Source organism: Saccopteryx leptura, chromosome 3 (genome assembly GCF_036850995.1).
Source record: "Saccopteryx leptura isolate mSacLep1 chromosome 3, mSacLep1_pri_phased_curated, whole genome shotgun sequence".
NCBI classification, from domain to species: Eukaryota; Metazoa; Chordata; class Mammalia; order Chiroptera; family Emballonuridae; genus Saccopteryx; species Saccopteryx leptura.
This window is the reverse complement of record NC_089505.1, coordinates 187,034,459-187,059,180: the sequence shown is the minus strand read 5'-3', so window position 1 is coordinate 187,059,180 and position 24,722 is coordinate 187,034,459. Positions and strand designations below refer to the sequence as shown.

Here is a 24,722-nt window from a genome sequence, read left to right as displayed (position 1 = left end):
ACCAAATGTGCAAGAAAACTATTGCTACCGTTTCCATCTTCATTTTTAGCTGAATGTGGATTTAGTGCTGTAAATGATTTACTGGTAAAAAAAAGAAATCGGCTGGATATAACACAACGTGGAGACTTGAGACTAAAGCTAACCAAATTGGAACCTAATATAAAATCTCTGTGCAGCAAGCATCAAGCGCAAGGATCACACTAAATTAAAATAATAAATTAATATAGAAAAATCTGTATTAAAATTATTTGGAATTTAAATTTCTGTTTTTCATTATATGTTTTGAAATTTTACTTACTGTGTTTTGTTAACAATTTCATAGTGATTTCTTCCTAGAATCTATCATTTATGTTTATTAAGTGAACAAGTCAATTTTTTAATGTTAAAAATTATGTATGTTACATAGGGAGGGACATAAAAATTTTAGAAAGGTTAAGGTGGGGCATGGCACAAAAAAGGCTGGGAAACACTGCTTTAGAAGGTAGTAAGTTTGATGGTTGTTTTGCTTTGTTTTTTTTAAATATGAAAATGTGTCTATTTGCCTTTGCTCTTGAAACACAGTTTTCTTAAGTACAATTCTAGTGATAATTGTTTCTTCTCAGTACTTTGAGGAAGTTTTCATTATTTTCATTTTCACTTGAGTGGAAATCTTCATTTCATCTCCTGGCTTCCAGTTCTACTATTGAAAAGTCCATTGGCATCTGATTGTCTTCTTTTTATAGGTCATGTCTCCTTTCTCCCTGGCTGCATTTAAGTTTGCTTTCTCTTTGGTACCTTGCAGTTTTATAATATTTCTTTTTCATGCCCAGCTTGGTATCCTTTATAATTCCTTTATCTGTATATCTATATCTTCAGTTAGATGCAGAAAATACTTGGCCACAATTTTGCAAAACTTGCCTCTCCTCTAGTCTCTCTATTTTCTACTTTCTAGACTTTAGTTAGACATATATTATACTTTCTTGTTCTATCCATCATATCTTTTTTTTTTTTTTTTTTTGTATTTTTCTGAAGCTGGAAACGGGGAGAGACAGTCAGACAGACTCCCGCATGCGCCCGACCGGGATCCATCCGGCACACCCACCAGGGGGCGATGCTCTGCCCCTCCGGGGCGTCGCCAAGGAGCCATCCCCAGCGCCCGGGCCATCTTTGCTCCAATGGAGCCTCGGCTGCAGGAGGGGAAGAGAGAGACAGAGAGGAAGGAGAGGGGGAGGGGTGGAGAAGCAGATGGGCACTTCTCCTGTGTGCCCTGCCGGGAGCCGGGAATCGAACCCGGGACTTCTGCACACCAGGCCGACGCTCTACCACTGAGCCAACCGGCCAGGGCCTATCCATCATATCTTTTAATCTCTCATTAATATCTTCTATTTTCTTGTCTCTTTATGTTACATTCTGAGTGATTTCTGCAGATTTTGGGTCAGTTCCCTAATTCTTCCTTTGGTTCTAATATGCAATTTAACTCATTCTTTTAAAAAAATAATAATTATGGTGTTTCTTTTTAATAATTTACTTAATTATTTTTATAATATTCTTGGTAAACTTCATTTATTTGTATGATTCTGTATACTTTTCTGTATGCTTTTCATACATAGTTATTTTATATTCAAGTTAATATTTCCAACTTCCAAACCCCTTGAAAGTCTGAACATATTGTTGCTTTTTCTGCTAATTCTCACTTGAAGATCACTACATAAAGGGGGCATTTACGCACCAATATAGGATCACCTAAATATATAGAGCAGATTTTGATAGACATTGAGAGAGAGATCAACATTAAAACAATAATAGAAGGGGATTTTAATACCACACTGACGGCAATGGATAAATCCTCCAGACAGAAAATCACAAAGAAACAGCAGCCTTAAATAACACACTACAGGAACTAGATTGAAGTGATATCTTTAGAATATTTCACCCTAAAGCAGCAGAATATACATTCTTTTCATGTACACATGGTTCATTTTGTAGGATAGACCACATGTTAAAACACAAAACAAGTCTCAATAAATTTAAGAAGATTGAAATCATATCAAGCATCTTCTCTGACTACAATGGCATGAAACTAGAAATCAACTGCAATAGAAAAACTGAAAAATATTCAAACACTTGGAGGCTAAATAGCATGTTATTAAATAACAAATGGGTTAGCAATGAAAAAGGAGGAAATCAAAACTTTCTTGGAAACAAATGATAATGAACATACAACAACCCAAAATCTATGGAACACAGCAAAAGCAGTTCTGAGAGGGAAGTTCATGGCATTACAGACATAACTCAAGAAGCAAGAAAAATCTCAACTAAACGATGTAACCCTATACCTAAAAGTACTAGAAAAAGAAGAACAAATAAAGCCCAGAGAAACTAGAAGGAAGGAAATAATAACGACCAGAGTGGAATAAAAGACATAGAAAAACTTAAAAAGTAGAAAAGGCCAATGAATGCAAAAGCTGGTGTCTTGAAAAGGTAAACAAGATTGGAGAACCTTTAACTGGACTCAATAAGAAAAAAAGAGAGGCCCTGGCCAGTTCGCTCAGTGGTAGAGCATTGGCTTAGAGTGCGAAATCTCAGGTTCGATTCCCAGTCAGGGCACACAGGAGAAGCAATCATCTGCTTCTTCCTCCCCTCTTCCCCTCCCACAGCCATGGCTTAAGCAGTTTGAGTAAGTTAGCCCCAGGCACTGAGGATATCTCAGTGGCCTCTGCCTTAGGCACTAAAATGGTTCAGTTCCTGAGCAGTGAAGCAATGACCCCTGATGGGCAGAGTATCGCCCCTCCAGTGGGCTTGCTAGGTTGGGGAACATGCGGGAGTCTGTCTCTGCCTCCTTGCCTCTCACATAATAAAAAAAAGAAAAACAAAGAAAAAAGAAAGAGGGCCTGAAAAAATAAAATTATAATTGTAAGCAGAGAAGTAAAAACTGACATCACAGAAATAAAAGGGATTATAAGAAAATACTATGAAGGACTATATAGCAAAAAATTGAACACTCTGGGTAAAATGGATAAATTCCATTCCAAAACTCAATCTGGAAGAATCAGAAAACCTGAGCTGACCAATTATAACAAATGAAATTGAAACAGTAATCAAACTCCCAGGAAACAAAAGTCCTACACCAGATGGCTTCACAAGCAAATTTTACCAAACATTCAAACAACTAACACCTATCTTTCTCAAATTATTCCAAAAAATTCAAGAGGAGGAAAAACTTCCAAGCTCATTTTCTGATGCATACATTATCCCAATTCCAAAACCAAGTAAAGCCACTACAAAGAAAGAAAACTATAGGCCAGGATCTCTGATGAACAGAGATGCTAAAATTCTCAACAAAATATTAGCAGACCAGATCCAGCAATACATTAAAAAGATCATACCCCATGATCAAGTGGGATTTATTCTGGGGAGGCAAGGCTGGTACAACATCCACAAATCAATAAACGTGATTCATCACATAAACAAAATGAAAGATAAAAATCAAAAGATCATATCAAAAATGCAAATAAGGCATTTGAGAAAATCCAGCACCCATTTATTTTATAAACTCTCAGCAAAGTAGGAATAGAGGGAAAATACCTCAACATAAGAAAGGTTATATATGACAGATCGATAGCCAACATCATACTCATTGGGTAAAAACTAAAAGCAATCCCCTTAAGATCAGCAATAAGACAGGGTTGTCCCCTTTCACCACTCTTATTCAATATAGCTCTGGAAGTCCTACTAACAGCGATCAGAAAGAAAAATATATACCAGTAAAAGGCATCCAAATTGGAAAGGAAGAAGTAAAACTGTCCTTATTTGCTCATGACATGATACTGTACACAAAAAAAAACTAAAATCTCTACCAAAAAACGAATAGACCTGATAAATAAATTTAGCAAAGTGGTAGAATATAAAATTAATATTTGGAAATCAGTGGCATTTTTATACACCAACAACGAACTGTCAGAAAGAGAATTTAAACAAACAATCCCATTTACTATTGCAACAACAAGAAGAAAAGTACCTAAAAATAAATTTAACCAAGGACTTGTACTCAAGAAACTACAAGACATTGTAAAAAAAAATTGAGAAGATACCATGTTCATGGAAAGGAAGAATTAACATCATCCACCCAAAGCAATCTATAGATTCAATGCAATTCCTGTTAAAATACCATTAGCATTCTTCACAGACCTAGAACAAATATTCCAAAAATTTATATGGAAACAAAAAACCAAAATAGCTTTATAAATCCTGAAAATGAAGAACAAAGTGGAAAGTATCACACTTCCTGATATAAAGCTATGCTACAAGATCATCATAATCAAACAGCCTGGTACTAGAAAAGAACAGGCATACAGTTCAATGGAACACAACAGAGAACCCAGAAATAAACCCATGCTTTATAGTCAATTAATACTTGAGAAAGCAGGCAAGAGTATACAACGGAGTAAGGACAGTCTCTTTAATAAGTGGTGTTGGGAAAATTGGACAGGCACATGCAAAAAAATAAAACTAGACCACCAACTTAACACCATTTACAAAAATAAACTCAAAGTGAATAAAAGATTGAAATGTAGGTTACAAAAATCATAAAAATGTTGGAACAAAATATAGGCAGTAGAATCTCATACATCTCTCATAGCAATATTTTTGCTGATATACCTTTTCAGGCAAGTGAAATAAAGGAAAAATAAACAAATGGGAGTACATCAGACTAAAAGCTTTTGCACAGCAAAAGACACCATTAAAATAAAAAGACAACCCACTCCATGTGAAAACATATTTACCAATACATCTGATAAGGGGTTAATAACTAAAACTTATAAAGAACTTATAAAACTGAACATCAGAAAGAAAAACAATCCTATTTAAAAATGAGCAAATATTTTACTTGTGGTAGTGCAGTGGATAAAGCATCAACCTGGAATGCTGATGTCGCCAGTTCAAAACCCTGGGCTTGCCCAGTCAAGGCACATATAACAAGCATTCGATGAACAACTAAAGTGAAGCAACTATGAGTTGATACTTCTCCCTCCCCACCCCTCTATAGAATCAATACATAAAAATCTTTTAATATTAAAAAAAAATGGGCAAAGGACCTAAATAGACAGTTCTTCAAAGAGGACATACTGATGGTCAATAGGCAGATGAGAAAATGCTCAACACCAGTAACCGTCAGAAGATGCAAATTAAAACCACCTTACAACTGCCTGAATGGCTTTCATTAACAAATCAACAAACAAGAGGTGGTGAGGGTGTGGAGAAAAGGGAACCTTTCTTGCACTGGTGGTGGGAATGCAGACTCATGTAGTCTCTGTGGAAAACAGTGTGGTGTTTCCTTAAAAAATTAAAAATGAAACTGCCTAAGATCCAGCTAGTTCACTTTTAGGACTATATCCTAAGACTCCCAAACACTAATTCATAAGAAGATATACACTCCCATGTTCATTGCACTGTTGCTTGCAATAGCCAAGATTTGGAAACACCCAAATGCCCATCAATAGATGAGTGGATAAAAAAGCTGTAGCACATTTATACAATGGAATACTACATGGCCATAAAAAAGAAGGAAATCTTACCTTTTGCAACAGCATTGATGGACCTGGAGATTATTGTGAAATAAGCCAGACAGAGAAAGACAAATACCATATGATCTCTGTTGGTCAAATAAGTTTGTAAATTGATATATATGTTTGCTCACTTATAGTTTGCATTGGCATTGTGTGCAGGGGACAGGCTGTAAGTAGGCCGGGTCGTTATAGCCTGAGGCTTAGTTTTAAGACTAAGCTTTTCCCCACACCCTTGACTGTTGCATGATGTGGGTGGTGCACTCTTATGAGGAATCCCATTATGCCTCAGATAAGTGACTTTGTATCAGAGACTTCCTTGTGTGTATATTGGATTAAAAGGTTTTGATTTCTATACTATAAAGTGGGGCAGACCGGGAGCTTGCTCTCTCTCCGTTCCTGCTATCACCATTGCAGGGGCCTCCCTGATCTCTTGCAGGTTTTCTGCTTTTCCCTTGTCTTCTCTTGTGGCTTACCTGTCTTGGTGAGACACCAATAAACAGAATGGCCCACCATCCTCCGACTCCGCCAGCCATTTTTTTACCGTCTGCCTGAATCCAATGGGAACCTGAATGTGAATGGCCACGATGGCGGCTCCTGGCCATACAATCTTATTTGCATGTGTAATCTAATGAACACAATAAACTGAGGAATAAAATAGTAACAGAGGCAGGGTCACAGGGAACAGATGGACAGCTGTCAGGGGGAAGGGGGAAGAGGAGATGGTATCAAAGAAGGTGAAGGGATTAGCCAAAATCATATATACATAGCACACATATATATACAGACAGCAAGTTAGCAATACCCAGAGGGACAATGAGGGGTGGTGGGAGCGGGGAATAGGGAGCAATGGTGAAGGGTATGGGGATGGAGCTTGAGACTTGTTTGGAGGTTCTAGCAGGGGAACGCAGCTACTCGTATACCCTTGACCGAAGAACAGTCCTCTCCTCTAGCGGGGAAGGTCGTCCTCTTCGACCGAGAGCGCGCAGCTTCGGGAGGGACGCACATGGAGCGGTGAGGGAGGAAGGGGACCCACCTAGCCAGCCAGATCAGCCGAATCAACCCTGGCGATCAGTGGGGTGACAGATGTCGCAGCCAGATCGTCCTCACATCAGGGGATGGGGATGGAAAGAGACTTTACGCCTGACCATGTGGTGGCACAGTGGATAGAGCTTCGGACTGGGATGCGGAGGACCCAGGTTTGAGATAGCCAGCTTGAGTGCAGGCTTATCTAGTTTGAGCAAAGCTAACCAGCTTGGACCCAAGGTCACTGGCTGGAGCAAGGGGTTACCCGGTCTGCTGAAGGCCCGCGGTCAAGGCACATATGAGAAAGCAATCAGTGAACAACTAAGGTATTGCAACGAAAAACTGATGACTGATGCTTCTCATCTCTCTCCGTTCCTGTTTGTCCCTATCTGTCCCTCTTTCTGACTCTCTCTGTCTCTGTAAAATAAAAAAAGAGGGAGACTTTACTTGGGGCATGGAGGGGCATAATGCTGTGCGTAGAGGGTGTTATATTGAGCAGGGCACTTGAAACCATGTCAACACAATAAATTACAAAAAAAAAGGAGAGTTTTTTTTTTTCCAAGTGGTATATGCATAAGGCAAACACACACCTTTCTCTTGTCCTTTCTGAGTCTGGGAACCAGGTTTAGTGAACCAAGCAAGACTTGGTAAAATGAATTGGAGCAAAACCAAACAAAATAAAGGGCAAATCAACTGACTTCCTACAGAGAAGTGAAAAGGAAATCAAGACTCTCTCAAGTTCCCAATCTAAACCGTAGAAATCTCAATGGGCTCCATAGATGCCCAGGTGCTCCCGGAAGCCCCGCCCCTCAAGGAGACAGAGCGCGGTGGGGTGGGGCGAAGCTTAGCTTCCTGGACCACGCCCCTCTGTGGGCGGGTGCTAGCTTCAGGGTTGCGCGGAAGCGGGAACGCCCGGCCGTTTCCTAGGAGATGAAATACACAAGACGCGGAGCTTCACCCCGGAGTAAAGGAGCTAGCGGCCGGCAGGATAGGGTAATCTCGAGCTGGCTGCGGGGGCCTCCACCCTCCGCTGTACCCATTCTGAACCTGTAGTGCGAGACCGACCCGACGTGTCCCCTCGGCACCCAGTCCTACTAGGGTCAACCTCTAGAGAGGAGGCCTGGACACTGTTAGGTGGAGGGCGCGGGGGAGGAGACCGAGGGCGGGGTGGGGGCGGGCGGCCGGAGTCGGCCAGCCCCTGCTGCTGTAGGTTCTTCCCGGGGCACCCCCGACCACCTTCCTGCGCTCCTAGACTGCGGGGCTTGGGTTCGGTTGGGAGAATGACAGCGGGACACCCATAATCTGAGGACCCCTGCCCCGAGCCTCTAACCACACTCGTATCTCCGTCCCTCCCTCTACTGATGGGGCTGGGGGAAACTACTTTTAGGAGTGTGGGGCGGGCGGGTCGGTCTCGGTCTCGGTCTCGGGAAGGGACCGAAGTGGATTCAGAACTGCTTCACAGGAATCAGCGGGGAGGATTCTTTCAAGGGCCCAGGTTTGCGGGGGAAGGATCAGCACGGGTGTATCGCAAACTGTTTCTTTACTGCAAGTAAGACGGGCGGGAAGGTGGGGGAGGGGAGCGATAAAACTGGGTTTTAGTGGTCTGAAATCCCAATTCTAAAAGGAAAGAGATTTAGGTAATTGTGCTTACATAATCTTTTTTAATGAGCAGGCATTTGTTTTAATAAATAACGGAATTCTTATAGATTCAAAGTTATGGGATTTATTTTAATCAGACTAAGAAAGAACCCATTGAGACAAAATAGTGGTGAAGACAAAAGTTAATTTTTTTGGCCTTCCTTCATCGCTCCATCCCCTAGTTCACCAATGCGAGACAGGGTAGGGAGGTGATTTCTCTGAGGGCGGCCACTTAATGCCAAGGCTGGTTTTGGGGCAGAATGTTTGATATCTTCGTTGTGATGGAGGTTTTTAGCTTTGAAATTATTTGTTAATATTAGCACAAAACAGTAATGCTTTTATATTTTAACATGGAATCTTTGTTCTCCCATTGTAAAAGCTCCTCTTTTAATTTCTTTAAATATATGGCTTAGTTTGAAATGTTTTCTCTGTTTTGATTTTTAAACAACTTAATGATTTTTAAGATGTTACTTTTTGAAAAAAACAAACGTTAATGCCAGCCTTGAAAGACATCTGTTCAGGGACTCGCAGACACAAGTTTTACCCTCTCTTTGCCCTCCAAGTTAATCTTCTTGAATCCTATCTAAATCCCTACTTAACTGGCAGAAGCTGTTGAGAATAAAGCTTAAGTTTACAGTAATTGTGCATTTAGATAAAAATATGAAAACTAGAATGAGAGAGAAATTATATGGGTATTTTTTAATGTAAGTCTATAATTAAGCCTCTAAATTTATGTCTTTTTTAAAAAAAAATCAATATAAGGTTTGTTTGACTCATAGAAAAGTAAGTAAATACTGTAGCTTGATTGTATTGTAGAAAATTCCAAGTTCCTAACAGTTCTGTTAAATTGAGGGTCTTAGTCATATTACATGTACTCACTTGTGTTTTGCCTTGTTGCATATATATGTGGAAAAATATATAGTATATATGGAAATATTCATGTACGTAAGAACTCATGTTAATATATTCCTATTTTGCAGAATTAGCTTTCTATTGGTCAACAGAGAAGAATATACATAACTTGTAGGGAAATACTGTGTGTGAACTGGGAACCCAGAAATAGTGTATGTTTCTTAAGTTACATATACTGTTTTTGACTACTGAGAAAAGTAGTTGTTTCTGTGAGTAGGTACATGGGAAAAAAAGAAAACCTTTATATTTATGTCTCTTCACATCAGGCCATTGTAAAGGGTCAGCTGAAGTGGTTAGCCTCTCACCCTGGAGAGCTATATTTATTTTGTAAATAATATGACTCAAAAGAGGCCTTTCCAAACATTCTGCAACTAAGCATAAAGCCTTGTAACAAAAGAATAGAGATTTTTTAAGAGCAACATAAGGATGAAAAATAGGTATGAATTGAGAAATAGTTCCTTTGAAATGTGGAACTAAGAACAATGGGAGGAAACAAATGTAATGAAGTAGATACTAACTAAGGCTAGTGCTTTGTTCTCCCATAATCATAGTAATACATTCAGAACCTATTGAAACCTGTACCCTTCAAATATATACAGATCCACAATCGCTTATTTGTAGTTTTGAAATCTACAAAGCTCTGAAAGATTCAAGTTATTTTTAATTTTATTAGAGAGAGGATGGAAGAGAGCTAGAGAAACCATCAATTTGTTGTTGTACTTATTTATGCATTCATTGATTGATTCTTATTTGTGCCCTGAGTTTGGCCTATGGGGAGGATGCTCCAACCAAGCTACCCAGCCAGGGCTGAAAGAAGAAATTCTAAAAATAAATCTGTACAAACTCATTTGCAACAACAAAATATGACCTGAATGATGCCAGGCCATTCATAGCCTTTACTTATTTTATTTTATTTTTAATTTTTTTTAATTCATTTTGAGAGGAGAGAGAGAATGAGAGAGGGGGGAAAAGAGGGGGGAGGAGCAGGAAGCATCAACTCCCATATGTGCCTTAGACCAGGCAAGTGCAGGGTATTGAACCGGCGACCTCAGCATTCCAGGTCGATGCTTTATCCACTGCGCCACCACAGGTCAGGCTACTTATTTTACTTAGCATACTTTTCATACATTTTTTTTGTAGCTACATTAAGAGACTAATGGGCAGCATTACATAACACATGGTATATGGACCATATTACTTTCCTAAAATATGGAAAGTCCTGGATTTTAAACAGATCTGGCCTAGAAGTTTCATGTAGGGATTCTGGGCCAAATTAAATAGAATGCAGAATTGATATAATATAGGTAGATGTCTGATTTTCCAAGGTCTTGTGTGGAATAATACAGATTATATTCAGTAAAAAAGGAATCACACATACTATTAAGCCAGTATTTGTTAAACATTCATGGGATAAGTAGCACAGTACCATGTAAATAAAGCATTCATCAAATGAGTATTATCAATCTGTTATATGTGAATTTCATTCCAAAAAAACCACAAAGGACTTACTGACAAATGTGTACACATTGGTATTTATATCATTTATAAAGTTTCCCTGTGCTATAGATTACCAGCAAATATTTCAGAGAGATTCTTTAGTGAAAATTTCTTTAATTACTTTTTATAGGGTGTTTATAAGAATGGATGGACTGTTTCCTTACCAGATTCCTTATTGCTGTAACTCATGAACCTACTAATCTTGGAGAAGAACCTGTTTAATGATGGCAAACCTGTCACCAGTGTAGCCATAACAGTCTTAACAGCAATAAATAAATAAATAAATAAATAAATAAATAAATAAATAAGCATTTAAATTTATATTCAACAAGGAAGCCATTGCAATCAACAGCTTCTGCTGCATTATTTTTCCAAGATGAACCGGTACACAACCATGCGACAACTGGGGGATGGCACCTATGGGAGTGTGCTGATGGGCAAGAGCAATGAATCTGGGGAGCTGGTGGCCATCAAAAGGTACCATATACAGCACTGCAAAGTTTACCTTTGACGTCGATTCTTTTCTTTTGTTTGCCTCAGAATACATACAAGTAGTGATGCCTTTCATGCCTTATTATAGATGATCATAAATTTTGATATATCTAGTATTTATTGAGTACTGAACTAAGCAGTTTCCAATAATCTTTTTAAATTTTATTGATTTTGGAGAAGAGGGGGAGGGAGAGAGAGAGAAACAGTGATTTGTTGTTCCACTTATTTATGTACTCATTGGTTGATTCTTATATGTGCCCTTACCTGAGATCTAACCCAAAACCTTGGCATATTGACAAGTAGGATAATGCTCATTCAAGCTGAGCTAACCGGCCAGGGCTAACAATAAGCTTTTCTTATAGTGTTTCTTTTTTGTTGCTACAGAATGTTAGACACAAAGAGGTCATTAAGTAATTTGTCCAAGGTCATATAAAATCAGTGAACTGCGGAGTGAGGATTTGAATCCAGGCAGTGCAGTTCTCAGCTACATTCTTGACTACCATGATGTGTTGCTAATTCTTTATGCTGCCTTTCTTTATTTCCCTATCTCTGTACATTACACTCTCGTAGAGGCTCAGAATAATTCCTATAGGTATTAGTTTAATAAATAAGGATACTCTAAGCTTCCTGAGGCTCTTCTTCTAGAACATCTCAATAGGAAATTATACTACTTAATGAAAGCAGTAGGGCATATAGGGTTTTTATTTTTCATAATCCAGCTTTGTAATTTATATACCTGAAGAAAGATTTTTTTTATGTGAATTCTGTTTTTTCTTGTCTCCCATTTTGTATGGTGACTAAAAATCCATTCATATAAATAATTTAATCTCTATCTATGGTATATATAGTGGAATTAATTTTTTACCCTAAATTCACTTTCTATATATTTATCTCTAATGATAACCAATATTAGCATGGAAGTGGGGGGGAGTCAAGAACAAAATTGAAGAAAGCTATTTTTAGTTTGGATACTTCTGAATTATTGCTCATTTAAATTATTGTCTCTTGTTTAAACAGCCCATAAGGTAATGATATACAAGTTGTCAGATGAAACATTTTACAAAAGTTGCTACTAAAATTTCTAATCTTTCTCCACTCCACCTAATTATAGTATTTCATCTATATCTTTTAAATTCTAGAAAGAGGGGACTTTTGGAAGGAGCCCTTATAGAAAAGCACAGTAAAACTGATTAGAGAAATGTAAGAATTCATCCTGAAAGGAAAATTAATGATAGCCTTGAGATACATATATAGAAGGGAGGTGATTTGCTTTTAGGGGGTGGAAAGAGAGATATCATAGCTTGCCCAAAGTGAACTAATAACAGGGTAAGAAAGCCAATGGTGTAATTTATGTATTCAAATCCTCAGTCCCTGTACATGAAACTTATATTTTTTTAATTTCAGGATGAAGAGAAAGTTCTATTCTTGGGATGAATGTATGAACTTGAGAGAAGTTAAGGTAAAATCCTGGAGACGGCCTCATGCCCATCTCATTGCTGAGGATGGTAGCTAAGGAGATTATTCTTTTCTCTGTAGGAACCAGTACTAAGATAATTATATTTCTTACTTTTGCCTTTATCTTCCTAAAGTAATTTCTCATTCTAATGTCAGTAGAGAACAGAAAAAACTATACCCTCATATTTGAAAATACACTTCTTTTAAAAGAGAATTTTAATTTATGTTATTACAGGAAAGACAACGTTTTTAAGTTACTACATACCATTTCTTTCTATTTTATGCTGTATGATGTGGATAAATTGTTGGAGACCTTTGCATGGAATTTTACATGATTAAATCAAAAAGTTAGACCTGTTTAATAGAGCAAGAGAAAAAGTAGCTATTATTAACTTGGTTTATTTTTGTACTTACATTCAATTTAATGCTTACTTTAGGTGTTCTAAGGGGTTTTTTTTGTTTGTTTTGTTTTTTTTTTGAGGGAGAGAAGAACAGACAGGGACAGAAAGACAGGAAGGAAGAGAGATGAGAAGTATCTACTCATAGTTGCAGCACCTTAGTTGTTTATTGATTACTTTCTCATACGTGCCTTGACCAGGGGGCTCCAGCTGAACCAGTGACCCCTTGCTCAAGCCAGCAACCTTTGGGCTCAAGATAGCAGCCATGGATAGGGTCTGTCTCTGATCCTATGCTCAAGCTGGCGACCCTGTGTTCAAGCTGATGAGCCTACACTCACCAGGGTTTCAAACCTGAGTCCTCAGCACCCAGGCCTACTCTCTGTCCACTGTGCCACTGCCTGGTCAGGCTGGTGGTGGTCAGTGATATTTTTAGACTTGTAAACATTATAGATATTAAAACCTAATTCATTAATGAATTCAGAAGAAATGGAATATTTCTTTATTTCTTAAATTTTTTATTGATTTTAGAGAGAGAAAGAGAGAAACATCATTTTGTTGTTCCACCTATTTATGCATTCACTGGTTGGAATATTTCTTAAGATAATTATCCTACTAGCATTGATGAGATTGTTCCAGCTTCTGTAACTTTGCTGTAGGAATTTTAATGCTTTTTGCTGTGCTGCAGTCTCTGAAGAAACTTAACCATGCCAACGTGATTAAACTGAAAGAAGTTATCAGAGAAAATGACCATCTTTATTTTGTATTTGAATATATGAAAGAAAACCTCTATCAATTAATGAAAGACAGGTATGTCTATATTATAAGAAAATTATCTTTTCCCCCTATTATGTCCTCCATGAGTTCCTTGGATCCCTTCAATACTTCACACTTTACAACATACAGATTTATCTCTTTAAGAGGTGGATTTAAATTAATTAGTTGTATCTTCATCAGAGGATAATATCTAACATTGAAGAACTAGCTGTCACATAGCCACCATTTTTCTGCTGAAATCTTTTAGAAGTCAAATATTTCATATAAATTCACATACTATCTATATTTTTGGGGGAAAAAAAAGCCTATTTATCATTTAATACTCAGTAATAAAGCTGTTCTTGGGAAAAATTAAGAGTTATCTTCATTGCTCTCCCAAGCACCTTGTGAAAGGTTAGTGAAAGAGTGGATGAGCTTTCTAAACAGGACCTAGTAAACTCTTCAGCTAGAATGTTTAAATGAGTGATGAACACCGTGTGTTACTCAGCCAAGGAAGTTCTCATTTTAATTTCTAAACCTGTGAACAGAATCTAAAGAGGGAGAGCTTCAGTCATCTGCCATGAGCTTGGGGAGGATAATATCTTAGAGGTAGCTACAGGTCACATCTGGGAGATTATTGTCCAAAATTTTGCTTGCTTTTAAAGCCAGAGTTGAATAAAAGATCTTCAAATACTTTAGAAATAAATTTTCCTGTAGAATGATGTTTATTTCTCACTGTAGTTTTTCATACACACACATACTCAAGACCTTAGGATATCGAGTCAATTTTTCTTAAATCATATTTTTCCTTCTTTCAAAAAAAATACTTATTGAATACCTGCAATATTCCAGGCTGATATCATTATAACATTATTAGTAGTTAAAATAAAAGTAAAGAAGATTTGTGTCTCCAAAATCAGTATTTATTTTCTAGAGTTCTGTCTAGTGTTCTGTACAGGCATGTGTGCTTTCTGCATGATTGTAATTTTAGTGGAGATACATTATTTTATTTTATTTATTTACCTACAGGTATTCTTTAATGCTGATAAATGATCTTTATAATTACCATAGTATGTTCTGTTAAATAACTATACCAAGCTTCACTTAGCTCCACACTATTTTAAAAGAAATAACTATAATTGGGAGAATAGGTTGGTAATTTTAGTACAAATATTGATACAATTATTTTGTAACCATTAAAGTTGGTAATTATAAAGATTAAGAAAATGCTTAGAAGTAGATAAAAAACAAAGCAAAATTGTATTTATATAACATTGATACCTAATATAAAAGTTACACCTGACCAGGCAGAGGCGCAGTGGATAGAGCGTCGGACTGGGATGTAGAGGACCCAGGTTTGAGACCCTGAGGTCGCCAGCTTGAGTGAGGGCTCATCTGATTTGAGCAAGGCTCACCAGCTTGAGCTCAAGGTCCCTCGGGCTGCTGTAACCCCCCCCCACCCCCACCCCCCCCACCCCCCGGCGGTCAAGGCACATGAGAAATCAATCAATAAACAACTAAGGAACCACAACGAAGAATTGATGTTTCTCATCTCTCTCCCTTCCTGTCTGTCTATCCCTATCTGTCCCTCTCTCTGACTCTCCCTGTCTGCCACAAAAAAAAGTTACACATGCAAATAGATTAGGATTAGATTAGGATACTGAAAAATCAAAATAGTTTCTTAAATAAGGTTATAATAGGTAATCTTAACTTTTGTGTGTGTGTGTGTGTGTGTGTGTGTGTGTGTGTGTATCAGAGACAGACAGAGAGAGGAACAGATAGAGACAGACAGGAAGGGAGAGAGATGAGAAGCATCAATTCTTAGTTGTGTACTTGTGACACCTTAGTTGTTTATTGATTGCTCTCTCATATGTGCTTTGACGGGCGGGGGAGGCTACAGAAGACCAAGTGACCCCTTGCTCAAGCCAGTGCCCCTGGGTCCAAGCTGGTGAGCCTTGCTCAAACTAGATGAGCCCACACTCAACCTGGCGACCTTGGGGCTTTGAACCTGGTCCTCTAGGTTCCAGTCCAACACTCTTTCCACTGCACCACCACCTGGTCAGGTGTAATCTTAACTTTTTTACCTCTAATAATTTATACTGTTTAAAATGTATGAAATGATGAACATATGCATGATATATTGAAATGTAATTGTTGAAGAAAAAATTAAGTACATATTAATACATGAAATATACTTTCATCTGATAAAATATATATATATAGTTAACAGTATGTTAAAAAATAGACCTTTTCTCATATGCTCACACTTGAACACTCTAAATTTATCCAATCAATCATGCTGAACTAAAGATGTTAGAAAATGTTGAAATTGTGATAACGTTGAAAAGCTTAAAATGATTACTTCTAAAACATAGCATGGCTTCAGGGTTAAAGACAAATTAATTTGGGGGCAAAGAATTAATGTTGGTCACGTTAATTTGTGTCATGCTATTAATCAGTATTTGTCATTTAGTCCTTATTTGGATTTTGCTTTAGGCCTGTGTAATAGCATAGATGGCTGCACTGTCCAGTGCAGCAGCTGCTAGTCACATGTGGCTATTTTAAAGCGTAGCTAGTCTGGATTGAGGTATAAATGTAAAATAAATTACACATCAGATTTTGGAGAATTGTTACAAAAACAAATGTAAATTCATTAATTTCTTATATTGATTGCACATTAAAATATTTGGTAATTATTAGGTTAAATACCCCTATTTCCCCATGTATAAGACAAACCATTTTCCAAATATTTGGGGTCTAAAAACTGGGTGCATCTTATACAGTAGTTATAGATTTTTTTACTTGCATTTCCCACTTTTTTGCGCTTGTTTTTACGCTCATTGTTGAAGACAGTGATTTCTCATCAGACACAGATGAGGACAAGCTAATGGATGGGAGTTTTGACAGTGATGAGGAGTTGTATGAATTTTATGATGAATAAAACTTGAGTTCAATAACTATGTAATACATTTTTCAAATTTCGGGCCCCCAAATGAAGGTGCATCTTATACATGGGGAAATATGGAAATTGTTAAACATGTAAGTGGTTCTCATTTATGGCTCTTGTTACATTTTAATTGAACAGTACCCAATGTACACTGTAGGTAGAACTGAAGCAGTTATGCCCTTAAAACTTTTAAAGTCCCCATACATAGTATATACATTTGCACATTTTGCTTATCTGATAATTAATAGTTTTCCAAATTACTTTGTTCCTCTTGAGACAGTTTAGAATATAGCTATTTGAGGTTTTACCTCCCAGCAAAACAAAATCAATTTTAATTTTCACTTTTTTAAATTTTTTACTTTTTTTATTCAGTGAAAGGAGAGGAAGCAGAGACAGACTCCCACATGTGCCCGACTAGGATCCACCTGGCAAGCCCACTAGAGCAGTGGTTCCCAACCTTTCTAATGCCATGACCCCGCAATACAGTTCCTCATGTTGTGGTGACCCCAAACCAAAAAGTAATTTTGGTGGCTACTTCATAACTGTAATTTTGCTACAGTTATGATTCGGAATGTAAATACCTGATATGCATTATGTATTTTCTGATGGCTTTAGGTGACCCTGCCGGGGTCGCGATCCACAGGTTGAGAACCGCTGCACTAGAGGGTGATGCTCTGCCCATCTGAGTATTGCTCCATTGCTCAGCAACCTTAGTTTAGTCCATTAATTCTTTGACCCAAAATTAATTTTCTTTGACCCTTAGTGCCTGAGGCAGAGGCCCTGGAGCCATTGTCAGCACCTGAGGCCAACTTCCTCTAATTGAGCCATGGCTACAGGAGGGAGAGAGAAAGAGAAAGAGAGATAGAAGCGAGAGAGGGAGGGGTGGAGAAGCAGATGGGCACCTCTCCTGTGTGCCCTGACCGGTAATCAAACCCGGACTTCCACATGCCGGGCCGATGCTCTACCATTGAGCTAATAATTGGCCAGGACTAATTTTCACTTTACAGCCTTTAACACTATGAAACTATAAATCATACCTTTAGTATCATGAGGCCAACAGGGGCTCCACGGGAGGAAGATAATTCTTATTTGTTTTTTCTTTCTTTCTTTCTTTTTTTTTATTATGAGATCCTTCTTATTTGTTTGGTTGGTTGGTTAGCAGAGTTACATGACTGTCCATTTCTTAACAGAAACAAGTTGTTCCCTGAGTCAGTCATCAGAAATATTATGTATCAAATATTGCAAGGGTTGGCATTTATTCATAAACATGGTAAGTTTCTTCTAAGTTCATTTTCCTGCATCTTTTGATTATTGTCAAGATTATGTACAAGAATTGTATATAAAATGTTAAGTAATGTGGTGTTTGGATAACTACAAGTTTGGAGTATGTGCCTACACACTGATATTTTTGTTTAAAAATTTAGAACTTTTATCATTCTATATAAAATAAAATTTCTATAATCTCTGTCTTTCTCTACAACATATTTTTTTTTACAGTTTGATCACCATCAGCCTTTAGTCTCAGATATCATAAACCCACCCTGCAACCTCATTCCCCCTAATTTTACCATGGAAATGAAAAAAATAAATATTTTTTAATATGAATATGAAAAAATAAAAGATCCCTGTTTTGGAAAAGATGGGAATGCTTTGATGTACCAAGACCAATTTTTTTTTTTCCAAGACCAATTATTAATATTTAAGTAGTTTAAGTCACCCGTGCTGTGATATTTTATAGTTTCCTTTGGTATTTATATTTAGCTTTTGTTGTTATTGTTGTTTTTGTGACAGAGAGAGAGAGAGAGAGAGGGACAGATAGAGACAGACAGGAAGGGAGAGAGATGAGAGAAGCATCAATTCTTCATTGCAGCACCTTAGTTGTTTATTGATTGCTTTCTCATATGTACCTTGGCCGGAGGGCTAAACCCCTTACTCAAGCCCGCGACCTTGGGTCCAAGCTGGTGAGCTTTGCTCAAACCAGATGAGCCCACGCTCAAGCCAATGACCTAGAGTTTCGAACCTGGGTCCTCCGTGTCCCAGTCCGATGTTTTATCCACAGCGCCACTGCCTGGTCAGGCTGGTTGTTTTTATTCTCTGAGTGAAATTAAAGCAAGGGATTGTTCATACTTTTATTGATTTCTTATGTAATCTTAATTTAGTTTTTTGCATGTCTATCAAACCAAAATAATTAGTCCAAAAAGTTAGTATTATTATAAAATATTTTTAGCAAATATTTTTCTAGCATCAGTAGATGTTTAGATGCTAAATTAGAAATGTTTCATCCCTGCCTAGGTAGCTCACTTGATTGGAACATCATCCAGATACGCCAAGGTGTTGTGTGTTGAATCCCCAGTCAAGGCACATACAAGAATCAACAAATGGCCTGACCTGTGGTGGCGCAGTGGATAAAGCGTCAACCTGGAATGCTGAGGTCGCTGGTTCAAAACCCTGGGCTTGCCTGCTCAAGGCACATATGGGAGTTGATGCTTCCTGCTTCTTCCCCTTTCTCTCTATTCTCTCTCACTCTCTCTCTCTTTCTCCTCTCTAAAATGAATAAATAAACAGAATCAACAAATGAATGCATAAATCAGTGGAACAGCAAATTGGTGTTTTACTTTCTCCCTCCATCTTTCTCCCTCCCTCCCTCCCTCCCTCCCTCCCTCCTCCCTCCCTCTGCCTCCCTTCTCCCTCTCCCTCTCCCTCTCCCTCTCTCCTTCCCTCTCCATCTCTATCCCTCTTTCTCTCTAAGATCAATTTAAAAACATTAGAAAAATTTCTGTTATACCTTTGCTGAATTCTGAACATAGGCATTCAAAACACATCATTAGTCTCCTTTCATGCTTCATCCCATATTTTATATTTTCTTTTCTCCTGTAACTGCTGCGGGAAATAATTTATTTCTAACAATGCTATCCAGAATTCCATAGAAGCATTTTAAGACAAAACTGAATTGCCAGTTTTTTGTCACATAAACTATTAAGGTTTTTAAAAGTCTAAAACCATGGTAACATACTATCATCCATTGGTAAAAGTTCTTTATTAATTCCATGAAAATAAAAAATGTATGCTATTTTAATTGTTCATGATAGATTCCTGACCTTCAGCCCAAAATATATAATAGAACTGGGTGAATATGTCATGTCATTGAAATTTTGGTCAGCATGGTAACCCTGGATATTTGCCTGAGTTACTTTATGCTAATGAAGTAAGTGTAATGTGGAAAATCAAAATCCTTATGAATTATTTGATTTTTGGGAAGAGCTTTGTGTTTAATTGATAAATTTCAGGCTAGTAATAAAATTGTTTCCATTTCCTTAGATATATATCAACTATCAGCAACTTCAGAGCACAAAGAATTGAAGGAAGTTAGCATGGGATTTAAAATTTTCTGCTGAAAATAAATAACATAGATAATCTAGTGTGAGATACATAATGGACTACTCAATGATTTGGGAAACCAGACACTAAGAACAATACACATCTTAACAAAAGTTTATTTTTGCTGTAATTGATAAGCATCCCCAATGTAATATTTTGAGGAAACATTTTAAAAATAGCTATCAAAAAACTAGACTAATATTTTAGTTAAGCCCTGGCAGGTTGGCTCAGTAGTAGAGCATCGGCCCAGTGTGTGGAAGTCCTGGGTTTGATTCCCAGCCAGAGCACACAGAAGAAGCATCCATCTGCTTCTTCACCCTTCCCCCTCTCCTTTCTCTCTATCTCTCTCTTCCCCTCCTACAGCCAAGGTTCTATTGGAGCAAAGTCGGCCCAGTTGCTGAGGACGGCTCCATGGCCTCCATCTCAGGTGCTAGAATGGCTCCGGTTGCAATGGAGCAACGCCCCAGATGGGCAGGGCATCGCCCCCTGGTGGGCATGCCAGGTGGATCCCGGTCAGGCACATGTGGGAGTCTCTCTGCCTCCCTACTTCTTCTCACTTCAGAAAAAATACAAAAACTCCCCACAAAAATAAGCAAAAAAAAAAAAAAATTATATATATATATATATATATATATATATATATATATATATATTAGTTAGTTAAAATAGGTCCAATCTCCCAATATATTTATATTAGTGAGGATGGAGAAAATCTCAACTGGACAAAAATATCATTGGTTTAATTCTAAGATTTTGTGGATTAATGTCATTTTATCATCACACATGTTCCCATTCCTGTGCTTATATATAAAAGTGCAATGTATTTCTCTTGGAAGGTGTTGGAAATGGATCCTAAGAGCTATTTTGAAGAAGAATAAGAAGTACCAAATAAACTAAGTTCAGAACTGTTGTAGATGTCACAAGTGTGGGGCCCACATTGGCTCTGAAGGAATTAAGAGAGTTTAGGCTTAGACAGTCTTCATAGCCCAGAGCTACATGAAAACCCTCTCACGATGGTCACTGCAACTGATAGCCAGGGTTGGTCTTTATTTCCACCCTGCAGGTCAGTTGGAATATGAGCCATCTGTGCACCAGCAGTGTGCTTTAGATCTCACATAGGAGTCTGCAAGGACAGCTTTCATGGTTTTCTTCCTCCTGGTTTTTCTGCCTCATCTTCATTGGACTGCCTTGTAGTTTCCATAACTAACCACTTATTTTACATATTAATTGGTAAATAAGCATTATACTTATTGAATTTTTCAATGAAGCAGCTACCAGGGGAGAACTGAGCTGTTAACATAATTTTAAATGAAGAAATTAGTTAAAATGTATGGAGCTCCATTTTTGTTTAATAGACTTTTCAAATAAGTGCTTATACTCAGAGAATCTTGTTTTAAATGCGATAGCTGTGTTGACATACCCTAATTAGCCCTCATCCAGCTTTAATTAGGCTACTTCTCTCTGGGCCTGATCATAATATCTTCTTAAAGTAGTTTTGTAAATTAACGGAGATTATCGTAATATGGCAATATCTAGCCCAGTGCCTGAAATTATTAGATTCACAAATAGAAATGCATGTTATTTTTAATGTCCACATATGCTATGTGAACTTTCTTGCCAAATTATTTTGAAAGCAGGCTCTAACTGGTTGACTCAGTGGTAGAGCGTCAGCCTGACGGGTGGATGTCCTGGGTTTTATTACTGGTCAGGGCACACAGGAAAAGTGCCCACCTGCTTCTCCACCCCTCCCCCTCTCACTTCTCTCTCTCTCTCTCTCTCTTTCTCTCTCTCTCTCTCTTCTCCTTCTGTAGCCATGGCTCAATTGAAGCGAGATGGTCCCATGGCCTCTACCTTAGGCTCTAAGAAGAGCTCAGTTGCTGAGCAACAGAGCAATGCTCAGATGGGCACAGCATCGCCCCCCTACTGGGCTTGCCAGGTGGATCCCCACTGGGGCACATGCAGGAATCTGTTTCACTGCCTCCCTTCCTCTCACTGAATTAAAAAATAAATAAATAAAAATTATTTTGAAAGCAGTCTATCTCCTGTCAATTTTTAGGCAATAAAAATGGTTTATTTTTTTTCCTAAATTTACATAGTTATAACAGAGAGGCTTAGTTCTATTTTGTGTATAAGTCAAATATGTTTAAACATGATAATTTATTCTTTTTCTTCTCTATATCACCAGGTTTTTTTCATAGGGATATGAAACCAGAAAACCTGCTTTGTATGGGTCCAGAACTTGTGAAAATTGCTGATTTTGGACTTGCAAGAGAATTAAGGTCACAGCCACCATACACTGATTATGTAGCTACACGATGGTGAGTAGTTTTATGCAACTCTTCAGAGGCATATGTCTGGTGAAGTTTTCCTCCAATGAACTGTTACATATTATTCTGGAGGTTCCATGTAGAGTATTAAAAAGAAAGCATAGAAATGACTTTGTATTCTTTGGAGGAAAAGGGTTGGTTCAGACTAATTTATGAAATAAGAAAAAGAAAAAGGTTTTTGTTTTCCTTTAATTTCAATCCTTCATTTATTCAACAAATATTTATTGAACACCTACTATGTGCCAGATATTTTCTTAGGCACTGGGAACACAGAAGTGAACTAAACAGAAAAAAAACTGCTGCATGCTACTTGTAGCAACAACCAATACACAAACAAGTTACAAATATGAATTTCTAACAGAAAGACATAACATGTATTCATCAGAAAACATATAATAGTCCCAAACTGGAAACTACCCAAATGTCCATAACCAGTGTGGCATGATATGTTCACGAAACAAAATGCTGCTTTACAGCAATGAAAATGAAAAGCCTATACCTGCATAAGACAATAATCTATGCTGTTAAAAGCCAGGGTAGCAGTTATGAAGGGTGAGGGGTAGTAGTGACTGGAAGAGTGCAGGAGAGGAACTTTCTGCGATGCAGATAACATGGTGGGGGGGTTTATTTTCACTTGATTTTCTGTTTTATTTCCAGAAATGCATAGGAATATTGAAAATCTATAAAGAGTATTTTTGAAATGAATTAATAGCTACATGTGTTAATGGCATACAATCTGAGAATTTAAAAAGAACCTGTAAATACTTGCAAAAACAGAGAGGCCAAGAACATAGCCGGTTTCACTTATATGACATTTTGGGCCTCAGTTTCCTTATTTGTGTAAAAGTTTCAACTAACTAAGCCCTGGGTTCCATGCAGCTTTTTGATTTGATGATTATGATATTTTTCCTGATGAATTCAAAGCTTGGGTGGGACATATACCTAGGGAGAGCATCTGTCTTATTTATCAGTATATTCCCCTGCCCTATCACAGTGCCTGGGAAATAGGATGTGCTCAAAACAAAATTTTTTTTAATTGATTTTAGTTTATTGTGTTTACATAGAGTCAAGTGTCCCGCCGAATATATTTCCCCCCACCCCACTGCCATGTTCCCCTTGATACCCACTTTGCCCCTACCTCCCAAAGCCCTCCCCCTTCCCTCCAGGATTTGCTGTCCTGCTCTCTATAACACTGTGTTATGTGTATATAATTTCACTAATCTCTTTCTTTTCTCTGATCCCATCCTCTCATCCCCTTTTTCTCTGACCGCTTTCCCTCTGGTCCCTTTGATTCCACCTCTGTCTCTATTCTGTTCCTCAGTTCATATTGTTCATTGGATTCCTCAAATGAGTGAGGTCATATGATATTTTTCTTTCTCTGCCTGGCTTATTTCACTTAGAATAATAGTCCAGGTCCATTCATGTTGTCGCAAAAGGTAAGATTTCCTTCTTTATCACGACTGCATAGTATTCCATAGTATATATGTACCACAGCTTTTTAATCCACTCGTCCCCTGAAGGACACTTGGGCTGTTTCCAGATCTTGGCTATTGTAAACAATGCTTCCACAAACATGGAGGTGCATTTCTTCTTTTGAATCTGTGATTTGGTATTCTTAGGATATATTCCTAAAAGTGAAATAAGTGGGTCAAAAGGCAGATCCATTTTTAATTTTTTGAGTAATCTCCATACTGTTTTCCACAGTGGCTGCTCCAGTCTGCATTCCCACCAGCAGTGCAGGAGGGTTCCCCTTTCTCCACATCCTCGCCAGCACTTATTATGTGTTGTTTTGTTAATGAGTGCCATTCTGACTGATGTATGTGAGGTGGTATCTCATTGTGGTTTTAATTTGCATTTCTCTCATGATTAGTGATGTTGAACATCTTTTCATCTGTCTATTGGCCATCTGTATGTCCTCTTTGGAGAAGTGTCTGTTTATTGCTTTTGCCCATTTTTGATTGGATTGTTTATCTTCCTGGTGTTGAGTTTTACAAGTATAAATTTTGGTTATTAACCCCTTATCAGACGTATTGGTGATTATGTTCTCCCATTGTGTGGTTTCTCTTTTTATTCTATTCATATTGTCTTTAGCTGTGCAAAAGCTTTTTAGTTTGATATAGTCCCATTTGTTCATCCTGTCCCTTATTTAACTTGCCCATGGAGATAAATCAGCAAATATATTGCTGCGAGAGATGTCAGAGAGCTTACTGCTTATGTTTTCTTCCAAGATAATTATGGTTTCATGACTTATATTTAAATCTTTTTTCCATTTTGAATTTATTTTTGTGTATGGTGTAAGTTGATGGTCTAGTTTCATTTTTTTTGCAAGTACCTGTCCAGTTTTCCTAGCACCATT

General features: G+C 37.8%; 1 protein-coding gene across 13 annotated transcripts in view; it reads left to right on the top strand.

The window, feature by feature from the left end:
* Positions 1-7,505: 7,505 nt before the first annotated feature.
* The window catches only part of MAK (male germ cell associated kinase), a 57,851-nt gene continuing 40,634 nt past the window's right edge, over positions 7,506-24,722 (top strand). Inside the window, exons 1-6 of one of the 13 annotated variants that reach the window (XM_066377031.1) lie at positions 7,506-7,562; positions 10,993-11,093; positions 12,513-12,567; positions 13,647-13,768; positions 17,852-17,931; positions 22,225-22,357. In XM_066377031.1, coding sequence (XP_066233128.1) covers positions 10,993-11,093; positions 12,513-12,567; positions 13,647-13,768; positions 17,852-17,931; positions 22,225-22,357 — 491 coding nt within the window. In that variant the 5' untranslated portion in view covers positions 7,506-7,562. Of the gene's footprint in view, positions 7,563-7,758; positions 8,119-10,746; positions 11,094-12,512; positions 12,568-13,617; positions 13,769-17,851; positions 17,932-22,224; positions 22,358-24,722 lie in introns of those variants that run through there. The other 12 variants (XM_066377028.1, XM_066377025.1, XM_066377029.1 and 9 more) reach the window with 12 other exon arrangements.